General features: G+C 36.7%; 1 protein-coding gene across 18 annotated transcripts in view; it reads right to left on the bottom strand.

Annotated features, from left to right (window-relative positions):
• HFM1 (helicase for meiosis 1) overlaps positions 1-19602 on the bottom strand; it is a 103152-nt gene extending 83550 nt beyond the window's left edge. For 10 of the 18 annotated variants that reach the window (XM_034653872.1, XM_034653879.1, XM_034653877.1 and 7 more), the window contains exons 1-6: positions 18715-19017; positions 16383-16480; positions 12473-12585; positions 10938-11250; positions 4767-5032; positions 4340-4387 (exon numbers count right to left, since the gene is read on the bottom strand). In XM_034653872.1, the coding sequence (XP_034509763.1) occupies positions 4340-4387; positions 4767-5032; positions 10938-11250; positions 12473-12585; positions 16383-16480; positions 18715-18780 (904 nt within the window). In that variant the 5' untranslated portion in view covers positions 18781-19017. The other 8 variants (XM_034653874.1, XM_019806885.2, XM_034653880.1 and 5 more) reach the window with 8 other exon arrangements.
• Between the last annotated feature and the right edge of the window lie 1139 nt (positions 19603-20741).

Below are 20741 nucleotides of genomic sequence, written 5' to 3' on the forward strand. Positions count from 1 at the left end.
CAGCTCAGGGCGTGGTCCCGGCATTATGGGATCGAGCCCCACATCAGGCTCCTCTGCTATGAGCCTGCCTCTTCCTCTCCCACTCTCCCTGCTTGTGTTCCCTCTCTCGCTGGCTGTCTCTATCTCTGCCGAATAAATAAATAAAATCTTTGAAAAAGAAAAAACCACAAAAGGTCAAACTCATAAAAACAGAGTAGAATGATGGTTGACAGGGGCTGGGGACATGGGAGAAATAGAAAGAGGCTGGTAAGAAGGTATAAACTTTCCGCTGTAAGATTAATAAGGTCTGAGGATCTAATGTATGACATGGTGACTAGAGTTGATAGCACTGTATTATATAATTGAAAAAAAATGTAAACATGGAAGGTGATGGAGGGTAGAAACTAACTTGATGTTGGCAACCTATTATAATGCATATGTATGTCAAATTATCACATCATACATGTGATAAAATTTTGTCAATTATACTTCAATAAAGCCGGGAGGGGGGAGAAATTAACAGAAATTACTACAGTCCCCAAGAACAGTCCATATTCTGAAAAGAATTTGTAAAGTCCCTATACGGAAACAAGGTTTATATAAGGGTTAATTTGACAATTAAATCTGATGGAAAAGATGCAGAAAGTTGCGTATGTGACAGTATATCAAAGTTACGTGTATAGTTTATCTTTTGCAGAGTGGTGTTTTCTTATTCACGTTGACTAGGCCATTTGATTTTTAGATCTCCTTTAAAGTTCCCAATTTCACTTTTTAACTTTTCACTTTTAACTGTTTTAACTTTTAAAATTTGATTGTGTTTCATTAGCTGATATGTGTTTCTGGTCACCTAATCCTGAACCCCTTTGTTTTCAATAATTTGGTCATACTAAATTGTGGATTTAATTGCAATTATCAGCATATTGATTCTATAAGAACTTAAATGGTCCTTCCTCTGTAAGAATGCTCAAAAACATTAAGAGATGTGAAGAATAAACTGTCCCCTCTCCAAGGTGAGAGTCTATTGTCAGTTTGGGAGATATCTATACTTAAAATGGTGTTCTTCTCAGTCTGAGTCACATCTACCAATTACATCTATTAAACACTATATGCAAAAGACATTACTGGATTTAGAAAGCTGTGGGAAGCTATAAAGAAGAAAGTGAGTTCTTACAATGGAGGCTGTTATAATCTATTAGGAAACATAAAACACAATATATCTGAGAATACAAATACATAATTATTTAAGCAATTATATTTTTATGAACATATACAAAAATTGATGGACTGTAGTAAGGGATCTCGTTAAAAGGTTAAATGAGACCATATTACTTCTCTGCTCAAATTGCCCGCTTTCTCTGAAAGCATATGAATGACTACAAGACCCTCCATGATTTTGCCTCTCCCCTCCATCTTTGTGATTTTGTCCTCAGGTCCTACTACTCTTGCCTCTGATTAATCTCATCCAGCTATACTGGACTCTTCTGTACTTCAGAAAAACCAGCCATGTTCCTGCTATAAGGCCTTCCCTCTGCCTAGACTGCTTCCCTCCTTATTTCCTTGGCTCTTTCACTTTCTTCAATTGCTTATACATCTCTCCTTCTCAAGAAGACCTACCCAAATTATTCTACTTAATTCTAATCTTGAGCCCTCAATTCCAGCATCCCCAGTTTAAACTCCTTTACTCTGCTCTACTTTTTCATTTTCCATATTACTCATTTCCTTCTAACATACTATATAACTTATTTATACACTGTTACAATTGTTCAGATCTGTCTTCTTCCCTACCCCCATCCCAAGAATGTTAACTCTTCAAGGGCAAGGATTCATTATCTGTTTTCTTAACTGACACATCCCAAATACCTAGAACAGTGCCTGGCACACAGTAAGCACTCAACTAATATAGGTTTGCATTTATCAAATCAAGCAAATACACAAATCTTCATTTTACTTTCAGTTATACAGAGTATCAGAATATTTGTGCCAAAACAAAAGTGTGATTTTGAGTTTGTCAATCCATCAATCTTTTGAAAGAATCTCATTTTTCCTTCAAGATATGTCTCCTCCTATAAAATATTTATTTGTAACAAGCCCACAAGTGGGCCATCTTGCTGGTTTTTCTCTCATTAGGTAGTTCCATATCAATTTACATTCACAAAAATGAATCTTTGATTCAGAGTAGATGTAGAATTAGTTTTCCAGCTCATGAGAAAACTCAACTACTAACATCATTTATCATCACTATAAACACTTGATATCAAATTTTTCCTTTAGCTCAACAAACACTCAGCAGTGTCACTGCAATTATATGTTATAACAGGTAGGAAAATGTCTGCAGCATTGAAAATAAGATTTCTATAGCAAAATCAATCTGACCAAGTTTCTACTGTCCTGAGGATTCAAATACAATAAAATATTGTAAAAGAATTAGAAAATAAGTTGTGTCCAAGTAATTCCAAACCTCTCAAATTATCATAAAAAGCATTTAGCCTTCCACTTTATTGTGGAAAAAACCAAAGGCTTTTTTTTCTTTTTTAAAGATTTTATTTATTTATTTGACACAGAGACAGCCAGCGAGAGAAGGAACACAGCAGGGGAGTGGGAGACGATGAAGTAGGCTCCCAGCAGAGGAGCCCGATGCGGGACTTGATCCGGGAACGATGGTATCACGCCCTGAGCCGAAGGCAGAGCGGAAGGCAGAGGCTTAACGACTGCGCCACCCAGGCGCCCCATAGCCTTCCACTTTAAATACACACTTATAAATAATAAAAAGTAGCAGTTCTGTGAGTTTGACAGCAAATGAACTTTTTGAACAACAAATCAATGTACCACGAGAGTAGGTGATATTCTTAACTAAAACACCTAAACAACAGAACTATTTCAGCAGAGCTAATATAGCATGAAAATCTTGAAAACTCTTCAAAAGTTACTGTAATATTATGGCCAGTTCCAGTAAGGGATAAGACTTTCCCCTCATACAGATAATGAAACTAGCTTTTAACTGTTTAAGGCTAACCTATTTATTATGTTCCAACCTTATTTAGATCACCAGAGAGAAGAAAGCATAGTAGGATTGAAACACCATGCTGAACAGAAGCACTAAAAGCTGACTATATCTGAAGTTATGATATCATCATGTATAACCTTTTATTGTTCCCTCCCCCCATTCTAACTTAGTTCAGTTGTCTGCATTGGAGGCAACATTCCATGATTGGTCAGGCAAATATTTCCTAACCATACCTCAGAATGGTCTCAGTACCGAGTACCCAGGATTAGAATAATTCTCCCCTAGATTCCTCCAGCTCAGGAGGAATTCATTTTCTGTTTTGACAAAGAGACAATAACTTTTATGGAGTCTAGAGCCTTCTCCAGCTTTGAGTCATTAATTCCATATTCCTAAAGCATGCTTTTGATGACATAACTTACTTGCTCAAAATACTGCATGGTTTCTCCTCATTGCTTAATAAATTAAAAAGCAAAAACAAAAACAAAACCTCTTGACCTTGGTATCCATGGCATTAAATAACCTGATCCTAAAATACCTATTAATCATTATGTCCTACAGCTCCTGTGATCATAGCTTTTATTTCAGACAAACTGGAATGCTTGATCTTTCTAACATATTCCACACTATTTTGCCCTCATCCTAGCTCATGGCTACTCTTTTGCCAGAATAACTTCCTTTACCAGCCTTTCAGTGTATTTAGAGATAGGAAGATAAATAAGGGATGGCCCTTCCCTTCAAGGAGTTCATAGGTCATAGGGAAATGGTCACATAATAGAGCTGCTGGATTATAAAAAAAAAAACAATAAGTACACTGTTTATAGACATATATGAGGTATCAGAAAATTAAAGAGGATGTTACCTCCAGAACACACATACATACTCAAGATATTTATATTGGAAACGCCCAGACATGTAAATCAGATCATAGGTATAAACTGCAAATTTCATTTAAAAAATACTAGATTTATAAAACTATCCCCAATCCACAGAATGTCCCATTCTCATTTATTTCCCCTACCCATGTCTTTCCAATATGCTATCCTTACCCAAAGTGTAAGAAATTATCTGTATCTAAGAAAATATGCTCAGAATTCAGCCAGTAATACAAAACTCATTTCTATACTTATCTTGTCACAAACTGGTAACAAGCAGTTCACAAACTGGCACCAGTCTGTAGACCACACTTTGAGCAGCACTGACTAACACACACTTACTGGGTCACTCACATGACCCAAAAGATTCACTTTTCCCTCTTTTTCTTTGTCAATAAAATAAACACAGATACAATGAAATAACATGCTTACAAATTATGATTTCAAATATAAAGCTGCTGTAGTAAAATAATTTAAAGGATACGGATTTCTGTGACAGCCTTCAAGGAATCTAAATCATTTTCTATTACCCCTAAAAAAAAATTCTACATATTTATATAGGCATTTTAATTTCTTCCATATAAGCAGCTTCAATTAAACTAGCATAACTTTTAATTAAGAGCACAGTTAAATATTAGATCATAGTTTATTTCATTTTTTATTTTTTTAAGTAGGTTCCACGTCCAACACAGGGCTTGAACTCACAACCCTGACATGAAGAGTCACATGCTGTACCAACTGAGCGCCAGACACCCTAGATCATAGTTTAAAAAATGCAGTATGATCGGGGAATGCAGAAACTGCACACAGATAATCTACTCAAATTTATTATTTTTTTAATTCTTTCTTATGCTGAGAAATACAGACAAGTTTGTTCTGTTATAAAATCAACTGAAAAAGCAAGGAATTACCTTGAACTTCATGAGGCTGGGATGCAAGTGAAAAAGTTGGTGCTTTGAATATGTCTTCTCTGATTTCAGAAGCAGAAAAAGTACTGCTTGCTGTAAATATGTTAATGTCTGAATATTGATGTTTCTGCTTACTACTGCTACATTTCCATGGCTCCCCTTTGTTCATTTCTGTTGAGGCAATTTTCACTGAGCCAATAGGATAGTCTAAGTTTGTACTGTCATTAGAATTAACATCTTCATGTATATTGTCAGATATTTTAAATAATCTGCAAAAAAATAAAAATAAAACAAAACATGTTTGCACTTGTAACAGCTGCTTAGAATGGGAAAAACTAGCATAAAATTCATCCCTTTAAAATGCCCATAGACTGTGTTTTATTCAAACATAAAATTTAAGCATTCCCCTAAAATACAACTTGATAAATTTACCACTGAATTATGTCTTTTCACTTTTCAGAAACTCAAATTCATTTGTAGAAGCCAACCTCCAAGACAGCCCCAATGATACCTGTCTCCTGCTATTCGCACCCTTTTCAAATTAGGACTTTGAGTCAAAACAGAATTACATGACCAGCAGAGTACTGCAGAAGTACAAGTGTATGACTTCCAAGGGGAGGTCATAAAAGATACTGTCACTTCTGCATGGTCTCTTGGATCATTCACACTCAGAAGAGTTAGCCACTACATCATGAGAATACACAGGCAACTGTATGGAGAGGCCCATGTAGATAGGTATTGGGGCTTCTTGTCAGTAACAGCATCGACTTCCCAAATATTATTCAATAATCATTTTAGTATAAGAAATACTAAATAAGTATAGATGTCAAGAGGATGTTCAAAATCCTCTCCTCTCCATTTCTTAGGCATTCATCTACAGTGGCTTTCTCCTTCAAACAATCTCATTCACCTATTCTCTGATCTTAAACACTGTCCTCCTCTCAAGAACTGCTCTCAAATCAATCATTCCAATATATCATAACAGCCTCTTATCCTTATAGGTTGCTTATCCAAGCTACCAATGAGGTCAAAAAACAAATTTACCATAATGAACCTCTTTAATTTCTCCCAAACTATCTTCCCTTCTCTTTTCTCATCTACCTTTAATGGACTTAGATCCCATGGCCTATCTTTTTGACTACTCTCTTACTGATATTCTACACTCCTATTCCTCTTTATCCTTTTAACATACTCATTTTGCAAAACCTCAATCCTAGCTGAATCTATCTACTTTTTAAAATAATTACAGCTGGGCAGGGGAACACTACTGGAAAAAGCAGTTAGGTAGATGATACACTCTAAACAATAAAACTGAGAGTCATCACCAGCAAGATTGCAGATACAAGATCAATATACCAAAATCAATTGCTGATGTCTATATACTTGCAATGTACAATCTGAAAAAAAAATTTAATTCCATTTATAAAAACATCAAAAAGAATAAAATACTTAAAAATAAACAAAATAAGTTTGACTTGTTCAATGAAAATCTCACAAGATCACTGAAAGAAATTAAAGAAAATCTAAACAAATGAAAAGATATCCCATGTTCAGAGACTAGAAGACTTAATGTTATTAAGATGGCAATACTCCTCAAGTTGATCTACAGATTCGACACCATCCCCATCAAAATCCCAGCTGGGTTCTTTGCAGAAATTTACCAGTTTATCATAACATTCATATGAAAATGCAAAGAGCCCAGAGAAGCCAAAAAAAAAAAAAAATCTTGAAAAACAGAACAAAGTTGGAGGACTCACACAGCCCAATTTGAACTTTACAACAAAGTTAGAGCAATTAAGACAGTGTGGGATATGTACTTATGGCATAAGGGCAGACATATTGGTCAATGGAATAGAATTCAAAGTCCAGAAATAAAACTTTTATTTAGTAGATAGTTTCCTAGTTCGTATAATAGGAAATATACATTTGGTCTTTGTTCCCAGTTCCTGGCACAGAGCTCCTAAAACCCTTGGAACTTCCTGTGTGACAGTAAAGCTTGTGTAAAGATTGTGATAAAAAGCATCTTTTGTGGGGTGCCTGGGTGGCTCAATCGTTAAGGATCTGCCTTCGGCTCAGGGCGTGATCCCAGGGTCCTGGGATCGACCCACGCATCGGGCTCCTTGCTCCACTGGGAGCCTGCTTCTTCCTCTCTCACTCCCCCTGCTTGTGTTCCCTCTCTTGCTGGCTGTCTCTCTGTCAAATAAATAAATACAATCTTTTAAAAAAAAGCATCTTTTGTTATTCATGACAAACCTTTCAATCATGCCTGAGTTTATGCTAATGAAGTGACACTTACAGGACCCCTAGATAGCTTCAGGATGGGGGTTAACTGTCAGAAAAAAACCCTAGTTAGAGAAGGTTGAACTTTCAGCCTGTGACATCCAAGGAAGAAAGAGGAATGGAGATTGAGTTCAATAACTGATGACCGATTATTTAATCAATCATGCCTACCTAATGAAACTACCATGAAGGAAAACCCCTATATGACGGGGGTTCAGAGAGCTTCAAAGGTGCATAGGGGTGCCTGGGTGACTCAGTCCATTAAGCATCGGACTCTTGATTTCGGCTCAGGTCATGCCCTCAAGATTCTGGGATCAAGCCCCGTGTCATGCTCTGCACTCAGCATGGAGTCTGCTTGTCCCTCTCCCTCTGCTCCTCCCCCACCTCATGCTCTCTCTCTAAAATAAATAAATATACAAAATCCTTAGAAAAATAGATCACAGACCTAAATGTAAGAGCTAAAACTATAAAAATCTTATAAGAAATGCAGTAGTAAATCTTTATACAACCTTGGATTAAGCAATGATTTCTTGGATATGACACCAAAAGCTCAAGCAACAAAAGAAAAATTAGATAAACTTGACCTCATCAAAATTTAAAACTTTTGTGCTGCTAAGGACATTATCAAAAAAGTGAAAAACAACACAGAGAATGGGAGAAATATTGGCAAATCATACAGCTGATAAAAGACTTTTATCCTAAATATATAAAGAACTCTTACAACTCAACAGTAAAAGATGAAAAACCCAATTAAAAAACAGGCAAAGGATTTGAATAGATGTTATTCCAAAGGTAATACACAACTAGCCAATAATCATATGAAAAGATGCCCAATATAAGTCATTAGGGAAATGCTAATCAATGAGATGCCACTTCATACCACACTGGGATGGCCACAATAAAAAAGATGAACAATAACAACTGCTGACAAAGATGTAGAGAAAGTGGAACCCTCACATATTGCTTGTAGGATTATGAAGTGGTGCAGTTATTTTGGAAAATAATTTGGCAGTTTCTCAAAAAAGTTAAGTATACAGTTACCATATGACCTAGCAATTCCAATTCTAAGCATAAATCCAAAACAATTAAAAAAAATATATTCACACAAAAACCTGTACATGAATGTTCATAGCAACATTATTAATAAGAGCCAAGAAATGGAAACACTTCAAATGCCCAACAATTGATAGATGGATAAACAAAATGTATTGTCCACTCAATGGAATATCATTTGACCACAAAAAGAAAGAAGTATTGATACATGACATAATATGGATAAACCCTGAAAACATTACACTAAGTGAAAGAAGATAGACACAAGAGGCCAGACATTGTATGATTCCACTTATATGAAAGTCTAGAATAGGTAAATCCATAGAAACAGAAAGATTAGTGGTTGCCAGGGGCTGGGGAGAGGGGAGGAAAATGAGGAGAGGAGTTGGAAAGGCGAGTGATCAAAAATGAATACAGAGTTCCTTTTGGGGAGATGAAAATGTTTTAAAATTAGATAGTACTGATGATTACACAATTCTGTGAATATTCTAAAAACCAATGAATTGTACACTTCAGAAAAGTGAATTTTATATGTGAGTTATATCTCTGTTTTATGGTTTAATTTATTTACTTATTTGAGAGAGTGAGTGTGAACTGGGGAGGGGCAAGGAGGGGGCAGAGGGAGAGAATTTCAAGCAAACTCCATGCTGAGCAAGGAGCCCCATGCAGGGCTCAATCTCACGACCCTGAAATCATGACCTGAGCCAGAACAAAGAGTTGGATGCTAACCGACTGAGCCATCCAGGCGCCCTGAGTAATATCTTAATAGAACTGTTATAAAGAAATTCAGACATCAACCTCAACTGGGCCCTTTAGAGTGCCCAACAATCCTACCATTATTCTAATTGGATTACTTTCCCATTTTCTATAATCTCTTCCACTCTTCTCATACTTGCTCAATACCCCCACTTTCCCCCTCAAACTCCACATATGACCTCACCTCTAATGTCACAGAGGAAAAAAAAAACCTATCAATTAGATCTCTTCTGAATCTTTAAACCCATACATCCAGTTCTCTATTTGGACAATTTATAGGTACTCAAACTCAACATGTCCAAATCTGTACTCATTACCTTCCCCAAAACCTGTTCTTCCTTTATAGTTTTCTGCATCATGAAAGGACACTACCATCCTTCATCATTCTGGATCAAGTCAGAAAACTAGAAATCAGGTGTCATATCTAATAATCCTTTAGGTCCTATGGGATTCTATCTCCTAAATCACTCTGAACTCTCTCATTCCTGCTACCACAGTCAACATCAGTCTCCCATTCTCCCTCACCTAGATTAATAAAAAAAAAAAAAACCTTCTAAGTGACCTTTCATAACATATTTTAGCTCCCTTCTAATTCATCACACTGATGCCAAAATAGACTCCAGAATTTAAAAAAAAAAAATCTAATTTTACTCCTCTACTTAAAATGCAGAACCTTAGAACACTAGCTCTCAAACTTTAGTGTGCATAACAATCATCTAGAAAAATTGTTAAAAATGACAATTCCTGGGTCCCCTGCCCACCTTTATCTAGGCTGTGATTCAACAGGCCTAAGGTAGAACCCAGGAATCCAAATTTCTAACTAGTACTCCAGGTGATTCTGTTACAGTGGGTCCACAGGTCACAGTTTAAGAAACAGTGCCTTAAGAAAAAGCACAAAGTTTACCATGGCCTACATGTTTCTGAATGACTTGACCTCTCCAAACCTTACCTCTCTGCATTCTCTCTGCTTTTACACAAAAGGAAATTTTCTAAGAATAAGCCAAGCTCTGTGCTGCTTTAGGTCTTTTGCACATACTATTCCTTCCGCCTGGAGCATTCTCCTTTATTTGCCCTTAGTTTAATTCTATTCCTCCTTAAGGTTAAGTTTTTTGTCTTTTTAAAAAAGATTTTATTTATTTATTTGAGAGAGAGAGTGGGAGAGAGAAAGCACGAGAGGGTGGAGGGTCAGAGGGAGAAGCAGACTCCCCGCTGAGCAGGGAGTCTGATGCGGGACTCGATCCTGGGACTCTGGGATCATGACCTGAGCAGAAGGGAGACAATTAACCAACTGAGCCACCCAGGTGCCCCAAGGTTAAGTTTAAGTACCACTTCTTCAGGAAAGCCTTCCTTAATGCTCCAGAACAGATTAGGTCCCCATGTGATATGCTGTCACAGCAATTCTCAAAGGATGGTTGAGACTTTCAAAGAGTTCATGGGACCAAAACAATTTTCATAATATTACTAAAGCATTGTTTGCATTTTAAATTTTTTCAGCTTTGATTTCTAATATGGTTAAATATTGATAGGCATAACCCACATACACAAAAACTATTGGGAATCCTCAATAATTTTTAAGTGTAAAGGGTCCTGACAATAAAAAGTTTGAAAAAGTTTGAGACCTTTGCTCTAACTGTATACCTCATCAAAATAATTGTTGTACTATAAAGTTTTTTTTTTTTTTAAGATTTCATTTATTTACTTGACAGAGAGAGACAACCAGCAAGAGAGGGAACACAAGCAGGGGGAGTGAGAGAGGAAGAAGCAGGCTCCCAGCGGAGCAGGGAGCCAGATGCGGGGCTCGATCCCAGGTCTCTGGAATCACGCCCTGAGCCGAAGGCAGAAGCTTAACGACTGAGCCACCCAGGAGTCCCATAAAGTATTTAATCAATTATTTTAGTTATTTGTCTTTCCCCCATTAAGCTATAGCTCTCTGAAGGCAAGAACCTATGAGCATCTGGTATATAGCAAACCCTATTTGTTGTTGATGTTTTTCTCATTTAGATTCTATCATACTTCATACATTTGGACATACCATAAATACTCAACTTTATAACTGAATATTCTGTATTTCATTTAATTAATTACCTTTTCCGGAAGGCTGGTGTGCTCTCTCCTTTGTCTTCTGCAAAATTAACTAATTTTGTATTATCTGGAACACTTTTCTCAGGCACTATCTCAGTGCCAATCTGATTTTTGTATTTCTGAGAAGAACCATATGCCAGCTTGCCAGGAACATGTGATAAGTCATTGTTACCTGCTACTCCTAAATTAAGATCACCTGCTTCATATTCATTTGAGGAAAAGGCAAATTGGAATTTTTGTGTTGGTGAAATATAATTTGTGTTTTCATTAGTTATCTTTAAATTTGATGGTAATATTTTTGGCCTCTCTTCCTGACCTACAAAAATGGAATATATTAATTAATATATGTTCCCCATGAAAATAAATTTTCAAAATGACCATGAAAAAATGTAATAAAAATTTTCAAAACAGTTTACTAGGTAAACACGCAAGTTATTCATACAATAATAAGACAATCTGTAATACCATATATGGTTTGAACTATAGGTGATTGGTACTGCTATTGTACATTACATCACTGGAGGGCACTCAAATTAATTAAGAATTATTGAGATTTGAAATTTATATAAAACCTACATTATAAAATAGGTTTAATTTCTGACCCACAAAAATTACCATAATTATACCTTTTAAGTATTTTATCTATAAAAATGATATAACTATACAATTAGGAGGATTTGAAAATTTATATAACCAATTTACACACAGAAATACAATGACCAATCATATAAAATGTTACTGAATTTGATTCAGTATTAAAATACATGATACAATGTTTTTAACTTTGTAATATTGCTTCTAAAATCAAAATAAAGTAATGCTTTCATCAGGGTGACAAAATTTTAAAGGTTTCTTTACAGAGACTTTACAAGCATCTTTGAGAGGTTGGAAGGAATCTGGAGGACTTGTTAGGGCTTAAATTTGCTTTACCATCTATGTATATATATAGTATATATAAGCTTGTGTATTCTATATATTATTTGGTACATACGAGAATATAAATAATGTATATTTTCATGTATAAAATATATACAAATTACAAAGTTTAATAAGATAACATACATGAACTACCACTAAATTTAAAAATCAAAATTTTATCAACAATATCACATAAGATCACATATATTGTTTGAATTTGCTTGTCTTTAACTTTATAAAAATGGTACCAAACTATATTATAATATTCTGCATTTTGTTTTTTTCAGGAATGTGGTTTCCTAACCCAGAGGATCCTACCTTAGTAAAACGCAAGACAAAAACTAAATGGCAATGACAATTTTAATAATAAGAGGAAACAAATTCATACAACAATAGAACGTGTTTGTGATAGTTTATAATATGCATATGTATGTATATGTATGTATAGAGAGGAAAAATGTTTTCGATTTTAAGATTTGGTGAGCACTATTTTGAATATAATAAGTCTATCATTTTATTCCATTAAAATAAAGGAATTAATACTTTAATGTGTTACTAGATTTTTTACATTGACATAAGCTGCACGGGTTTAACTTCATAGCAAATATGTGATAGTTTACCTAACAGTTTATGACTTCTTATTTCCTCCTCTAATGCCTGAGTATCTGGAATTTCTGAAATCAACGGAGCAGGTGGGAGAAACCAATCCAGTGATTTTTCATTATCTGGATAGCTATATAAAATATAAAAGTGTGAACATATATGTTAAGAAAGTTACATCAGAACTATTCATTAATTAAACATTACTCAATTATAGACTCTTAAACATCCTATAAATTAATTTTCTATGGTGACTTTGATGTATCTCTATACACAACAGTGTTCTCAATCTTTTTTCCTTGTGTGTCATAGGATTAATGACACTGCTATGTGAGATATTCTACGTAAATAATGGCTATAACTCTGTCTCTTTTTTTCCAATTCAATTGCTTGTGACAAGAACCTTAAATCTGCTCCAATATAAAAAAAAAAGTAGTAATTCATTCTGAAATGTTAGCATCTTTACTATCACAAGTAACAAATTACTTATGACACACCTCACAACTAATCATGGGTCATCAGTGTGTAAATGACACCACTACTGGTATTCTAGAGTATTCCTAAAACATTATTACAAATTAATGTCCTAACACAAATACTCTTGATTCAGAACCACCTACAAACCACAGAAAATCCAAGAAATGGTTGAAACTGACAATCACTTTGTAAACTTACAGTAGTTGAGAATTTTGCCACCCTGTTGGCATTATGAACTACTTCTCCTTATCTTTCAGCTGTGATACTATTAACATACAATGTTTTAATATTCCCTTTTTAATAAAAGTTGATTTGCCCTTCATTAGAACAAAAAGATAAGTATTAGGTGACAGGAAATAAACTTGAGAAGAACACCACATATACTGTCTATGCCAAGCGGCAAGGATTTTATGATTTGTTTTTTAATCTCTTCCTTTAGGATTTTATACTCTCAAAAGCGAGAGACCCAGTCTTTTACTTCACTGCCTTCTGTAGCACATAAAACATACCTACTACAGCTACGTTTTCCAAATCAAAAATCTACAAAACATTATCTGACAATGTTTGACAGACTGTCTGATAATAGGCCAAAGCATTTGAAATTTAGGACTGTCAGAGGGTCCCCAAGATTACCCCCAAAGCCGATGATTCCCTGGGCTGATTCAAAGGACTCAACATATAGTCCTATTCCTGACTATGAGGCAAAGTCCAGGGGAAACCAGGCACAAGCTTCCAAAGATCCTCTCCCAGTACCGTAACACAGGACATCTTTAATTCCCTCAGCAGCTGTAACAACATGTGTGAATTGTTGCCAATGAGGGAGCTCATTAGAGACTCAATGCCCAGGGCTTTTACTGGGGACTAATCATGTGGGCATTCCCTGCCTAGTACATACCTAAATTCTAGATTCCCAGAAGAAAAGCAGATATTCAGCATAAACCATATTATCTATATAAACTGTTTAGGCAGTGGGCCATTCCTATCAGTCAATGGTGGGAACTTTCCTCAAGTTCTCACTCCAGCTAAGGGCCATTCTTACAAGCAGGGCCTTTCCAAGGACAGCAGTTTAGGCCTGATGTATTGACTCTTTTCTACACAGAGACTATTTCAGAAAATCTAAGAAAGATACAAAAAGCACATATCTAATTCTGCTATTCAGCATCCCCATAAAATCAAATCTCCCTTATAATTTCCCGATTTTCCATGGGTGTCATCATTCTCTCATCCAACCAGAATTTAAATTATAGCATAGTCTTTTACCTACTATAACCAGACATATACCAGGTCTTACGGCATCTTCTTTATAATGCTTCCTGAATTCATCTCTTTGTATTTCCACTGTCACTACTGGAATCAAAGCTCTAATCAATTTATGTCTGGTTAAGAAAAATAATGTCTTAACTGGCCTCACTGCCTCCAGCTTTCTCTAACATATTTTACACACTCCTACCACATTAATTTAGAATTGTTTTCATCATAATTATATTCCATCTAAAGTACTTCAGTGGATTCCAAACAATGCCAAATGTCCAAATGGCCTTAGGCTACCTTACAGTTTTAACTCTTCTACACTACTTACCTTACAGTCCAGGCCAAAGTGAACTACTTGCATACCAGATAGATAATACATTCTGTCTCTCCTCATCTTTGTTCAAAAATATTTCCTTTACTCTGACTGCCACTGTACATGACCCTATCCTGTATCTACCTATAGAAGTTCCACTGTTTCATTCCTTCATTAATCTATTCAACAATTATTTACTGAGAACTATTTTCCAGGAACTGTTATAGGCACTAGAGCTTACGTTCATTCAAAATCAAGCTTAAATCCTTCCCTCTTCTTAAGTACTATTTGAAACTATAATATTTATCACAGTCCTCTTGTATTGTGTGTCTGTGCGTAGATAACATATATATTAATATATAAATAACAGAAAGATTGATGATGGATAGATCAGTCTGATACCATCTCCAGATCATAAACACATAAGCGTTTGTTTCTAGTTCCATTTACATCAATAATACTTAGCACAGTGCTTTATATAATTAGACATATTGGTCAATAAATGCTTGTTGATTCAGTTCTATGGCTTTTAACACATACAAAGTCACGTCCAAGATCCTTATTCTGGCACTTAATATCCACCACAATCTATCCTTAGTTTACTTTTCTAACTTTATGTCCCACTGTTTCTCCTTTATGAATCTTCTATTCCAGGAAACGTCTCTATACACTATCTCCTAAAAGTACGGCGAATTGTCCCACCTCCATTCCTTTTTCTTTTTGTTAAACTCTGCCTTCAAATGGTCTCTTCCTCTCTGCTTATTAGAACTATCAAATCCTTCACAGTCTCCTGAAGTCTCTCCCCACTACCATAAAGCCTAACCTGATTAGTCTGTTATCAGGTCTCCCTCCAAATCTGAAATTTCATTGCATGAATGCATGCTTATCATTTCCTTCACAGCTTTTTTTGACTCTGTATTTTTAGAAAGGCAACCATATGTTGCAATTTGCCCAGGCCAGTCCTGATTAACACATATTGTGCAAATTGGATGCGCTCTTTCACTCTCAAAGTATCCAAGTCTCAATGATGAATTACATACTTATTTATTAATGACCTTTACATATGTGTGCTTAATCTCCTCAAATAGATTTTAAGTTCTTTTGAAGTAAAAGTCTGTTTCATCCTTCTTATATCCCTTTCTGCAGTCAATCGATATTTGAATTAATATTTGAATGAATGAAAATATTAATGAAACAATAAACACTTTACTCAATGTTTCCTTTTTTAAAAAGGATAATATAGTGTCACCTGCTAGCTCAGTCAGTGAAGCATGCAACTCTTGATCCTGGACTTGTGAGTTCGAACCCCACATTGGGTATAGAGGTTACTTAAAAATAAAAACTTCAAAAAAAAATAATAATACAGTAGAATTCATAGAAAACTTAGAATTGAGAACAATCTACATGTGAAAATCCATAAAAACCTGTATTTAACAGACTATTCTCTGTTCTTATTTTCTTTGGTGCCACAACTTTATTTCCACCCCTACTTCCTGCCTACAATGAATCTGCCCATCACACTTGGCCTTTGGCACATTACCCATTCTGTTTCCAAAATGTGCCATCACTCCTTGTCTGCGGCTATTGTTTGGCCATTACTTCAAGTTTTACCTTGGCCAAAAATAATTTGAACAAACCGGAAATGCAAATAAATGAAAGCCAAATAGGTAAGAGTCTACTCTATTTTTTAAGTCACAACATTTAAGATGTTAAACTTCAGTTACTCCCTTATATCTGAATTCCATGTTTACCAGATATATACCTGAAACATCATTTTGTTGATCCCTCATTTTTTATCTGTATATTTCTAGAGAGAAAATGAAAACTCCTTAAACATCAAAAATCTCTAAAACAATATACTATGTTATCATTCTTTATGGCAGACTTACTTTTCAGCTTCATCCCGTTTTTCAAAAAACAAAGTATCCAAAGAAAACAAGGAATCATTTGATTTCAGCATTGTTAAAGACTGGATTGTGTCATAAATCTACCAAAATAGAGAAAAAGTAGTTTATATTTTATTCATAAGCTGTAGATAAATATTTCTGGATACATAAACTATAATCATTAATTTCCCAGAATAACCACGGACTATCTTTCCAGCTGCATCTTCTGCAGCTTCCTCCAAAGTGCCTCAATATTCAAATACATTATTCTCTGTTCTCCTCTAATTCATGCATATTCACATCTGTACCCCTCTATTCATATTCCACCAATGCTTAGAATGTGTTTTCTTCCATTTTTTCTCTACCTGGCAGATCCCTACACATCCTTCATGTATAGGTCAAATGTCATTTCTTCTTCAAAGGCTTCTCTGAGTTTGTCCTGTTCTCCAAGGCAAAAATAATCACTCCTTTTGGGCTCTTAATACTTTGTTCACACCATTATTTTTAATTTAGGGATAACGCATTTTATCGTGAATGTGGGCGTCTCTAGCAATATGCCAAAAACATATACAGAGGTTTGCTTCAAAATAAATGGGGAGAGGTAAAGGGGTATTGATGAAAAATGATTGGCAATGAGTTGATAATTCCTAAAGCTATATAATAGGTACATGGAGTTCAATATAACATTCTGTCAATTTTGTATATATGTTTGAACTTTTCCAAAATAAAAAAATTTGCAAATTTAACATATATATGTATGTTTACATTCATATTACATAACATGTATATAGAAATACATTCCTTTTTAAAGACAATTTTTACATTCATAGATGGCATCTAAATATAAAGGATAAAAACATTCAGCATTTGCCATATGGGAATATAATAAAATTCTAGGGCTGAACAAATCCTCAACTTTGACAGGAGACTGAAGAACCATTTCTAGACACATACATCGTTCCATTTACATTGCCATCCTTTCCCCTGCTTATCAACATTACATCTCATTTTTTTCTAAATTCTGAAACATGACAGAAAATTCTATGCAACAAAACATGAAATAGATGCACAAATCATAAAATATAAATCACATTTCTATTTATTCTGTGATAGTTACTACATTGCAAATCTTTCCTTAGGATAGAAACTAAAATTTAAAAAAAAACCGTATGAGTGCCATCTTGTGGAGAAATCCATACTATCAAGTGAGATTATGTCCCTTCAATTTTGAGTCCTCCCTGATGTGGGGATGAGATACACGTGGGAGTATGTCGAGGAGGGAAGAATGTTTCCACATGCACCCCTTGACAAAGTACTACTGGTAAGAGGGCTAAATCTATGTAGACCTTAGGACTGTTCTTAGTTTTCCAGAACGTTGTTGGATTTTTCATTGTTTTAGTTGAGTGTTTCTCCCATCTGTTTAACTTAATTGCCCTCTTTTTTTTTTTATTAATCACTTAGTCACCAACAAAAAGAGTCAAATTGAAACATATTAGCATGGTTCTTTTAATGTCTACAACAACTGACTATATTAACAATAGAAGCCTAAGATAACAGGGTGGGTGACAGAAGGGAGTCATTCAGAAATATGCTAAAGGAGTCTTAACATCTTTAAGTAAACAATTTCAGAATTTGAAAATAATTACCTGATAAAGTATAAATGAAAATGCTAATCATGTTGCTATACTATCCAAAATGTAACAAATAGGGGCGCCTGGGTGGCTCAGTAGGCTAAGCCTCTGTTGATTTGGAGCCATGATCTCAGGGTCCTGAGACGGAGGGTGGTGCTCCCACTCAGCTAGGAGTGGGCTTGAGAGTCTCTCCCTCTGCCCCTCCCCCACCCCCCTCGTTCACAGGCACGCGCTCTCTCTCAAAATAAATAAATCTTTTTTAAAAAAGTAACAAATAAAATGTTCCCTTTCTCATTCTAGGAAAACTATATAATTTTAAGCAACAAAAAAACTTCAAAATTAAAACTTACTGGATCACTTTTATATGGCTTTGCTACCTCAGAATTTACGTAGAAAACACATACTTTCTTCTCTGTTGAGATGGCCTGAGCTTTATCTAATTATCTTAGTGACAATTTAGCATTTTCTTATCTTCTATAATGCTTATTGTATCAATTTTTTCTTACCTATTAGTCATTCCTTACGACTTGTACTCTCAAAGATAAACTTATTTCAAAAGTGCAGAAACTCAGATATAAAAGTATTGCTTTGCCAGAAATCGGTAGTGAGTGGAAGTCGAGACCAACATTCACCCCAATAACGAACCATCACAAAGACCGCAGGGAATTTGACAAAGTAAGAGAATAAAGAAGGAAACAAATTACCCCTAGTCTCCGAGCCTCGGCCACGGACGGGTCCCTACAGTCGGGGGGGGGGGCGGCAATCTCCATCACCTCCCCTGGGGTTCCCAAGGGGCAAGCCGGGAACCGAATCAGCGCCTGAGGCAAAAATACCCTCCGGATTCCTGGGAAATACCCTAATTCCAAGCAAACCCACCCCACACTCCCAGGCGCCAGCGAGAAGCCTTCAGGACCCGCGTGTGGCCCGAGCGCCGAGCGCTGGAGCCGGTCGCTCCTCCCCCGACACCTCGTTCCCACCTCTGGAACAAGGTGGCTACAGGACACAAGCACGCCCACCTGCAATCTCTCAGCCGGCCACACACACCTGGAAATAAACACAGCGGGTCGGGAGCGGCCAAAGCAAACCCGACTCAGCCGGCTCAGTCAGCCCCGCGGGCGCGCCGTCCTCGCGGCAGCCCCACCCGCGCGAGCGGCCGCCCCGCCCGAGCGCCTCAGGCCTGGCCTGGCTTCTCTGACAGAAAGCCGTGAGGACCCGCGCGGCTCCCGCCCCGGGCGGACAGGCCTCAACTCACCGCGCCCGACCGCGCCCCGACTGCCCCTCGGCGCCGAAGGTCAACCACCTCCCGGACCGTAGGCTGTCCCAACCTCCTCTCGGGATCCCCGGTCCCAACTTCCCCTCACGAGACGTCCGGCCCGGCCCCGCTCCTCACCCGGCTTCGGGACTCCTAGTTCTCGGAGCCGAGCACCTATTCACTGGCCCCTTCGAGGACCCCCAGCCTGGCTAAGCGAGCTCCAAGCGATGGATCGGCGGGGTCTCCGACGTCTCCCTTCCCGCTTCACCTTTTTCCTTAAGAAGTTGCTAATTAGCTTGGAACGTATTGCTCTCCCAGTATACTGTGGCCTATTCTCATTAAATAAAGTCCTTAACCCCTCCCCCCATGTGGGACTGGATCCAACGACCCTGAGACCGTGACCTGAGCCAAACTTGGACGCTTGACCCACTTGAGCCCTCAGGTGCCCTGCCTAGTAACTTCTACCCTACTTGCCCTCTCTATGAATTTGCCTATTCCAGGTAACTCATGTTTGTGGAATCATACAGTATTTATCCTTTCTGGCTTAGTTCATTCAGCATGTCCTCAAAGTTCATCGTTTGTAGCATATATCTACATTTGTGTTGTTTCCACATTTTGGCTATTGTGTAATAAACATTGGGGTACACATACCTGTTTGAATCCCGGCTTTCAGTTCTTTAGGTATATACCTAGGAGTGCAATTGCTGAGTCGTACAGTAATTCTAAGTTAAACCTTTTGAAAACCACCAAACTGTTTTTCACAGCTGCTGTATAATTTTGCACTCCCACTAATAATGCAAAAGGGCCCAAATTTCTCTACATCCTTCCCAGCACATTATCTCCCATTTTTAAAAAATTAAAGCCATCCTATCGGATGTGGAGTAATAGCTCATTGTGGTGTTGGTTTTCATTTCCCTAAAGATTAATGATATCTTTTAATGTGTTTAATGGCCATTTTGAACACCTTCTTTGGAGAAATACCTATTCAAGTCCTGTGCCAATTTGTTGTTACGTATCTTTTTATTATTGAATTGCAGGAATTTTTTAAAATGTATTATGGATATTTGTCCCTTATCAGACAAAAAATTTGCAAATGCTTTCTCCCATTTAGTAGGTTGTCTTTTTGTTTTCTTTATAATATCCTTTGATGCACAAAAATTCTAATACCAGTTTTTTTTCTTTTGCTGTCTGTGCTTCTGGTGTTATACCCATGAAGTCATTGCCAAATCCTAGCCATAAAGATTTTCTGCAATGTTGTCTTCTAAGAGTTTTATAGCTTTAGCTCTTAAGTTTAGGTCTTTGATCCATTTTGGCCCAATGGACCAACAAGTTTTATTCCTTTGGATCAGGGTTACTGGAGGGAGCCATTTCAAATAAAAGAGTTGGGGGGGGGCATAGTTTCCAGAAAGACTGGAAGAACTTGAAAGACAATAGGTGTTCATGACACAAGAACAAAATATATTCCTGAAATGCAACCTA

The sequence above is a fragment of the Ailuropoda melanoleuca genome, chromosome 2, assembly GCF_002007445.2.
Source record: "Ailuropoda melanoleuca isolate Jingjing chromosome 2, ASM200744v2, whole genome shotgun sequence".
Classification (NCBI taxonomy): Eukaryota; Metazoa; Chordata; class Mammalia; order Carnivora; family Ursidae; genus Ailuropoda; species Ailuropoda melanoleuca.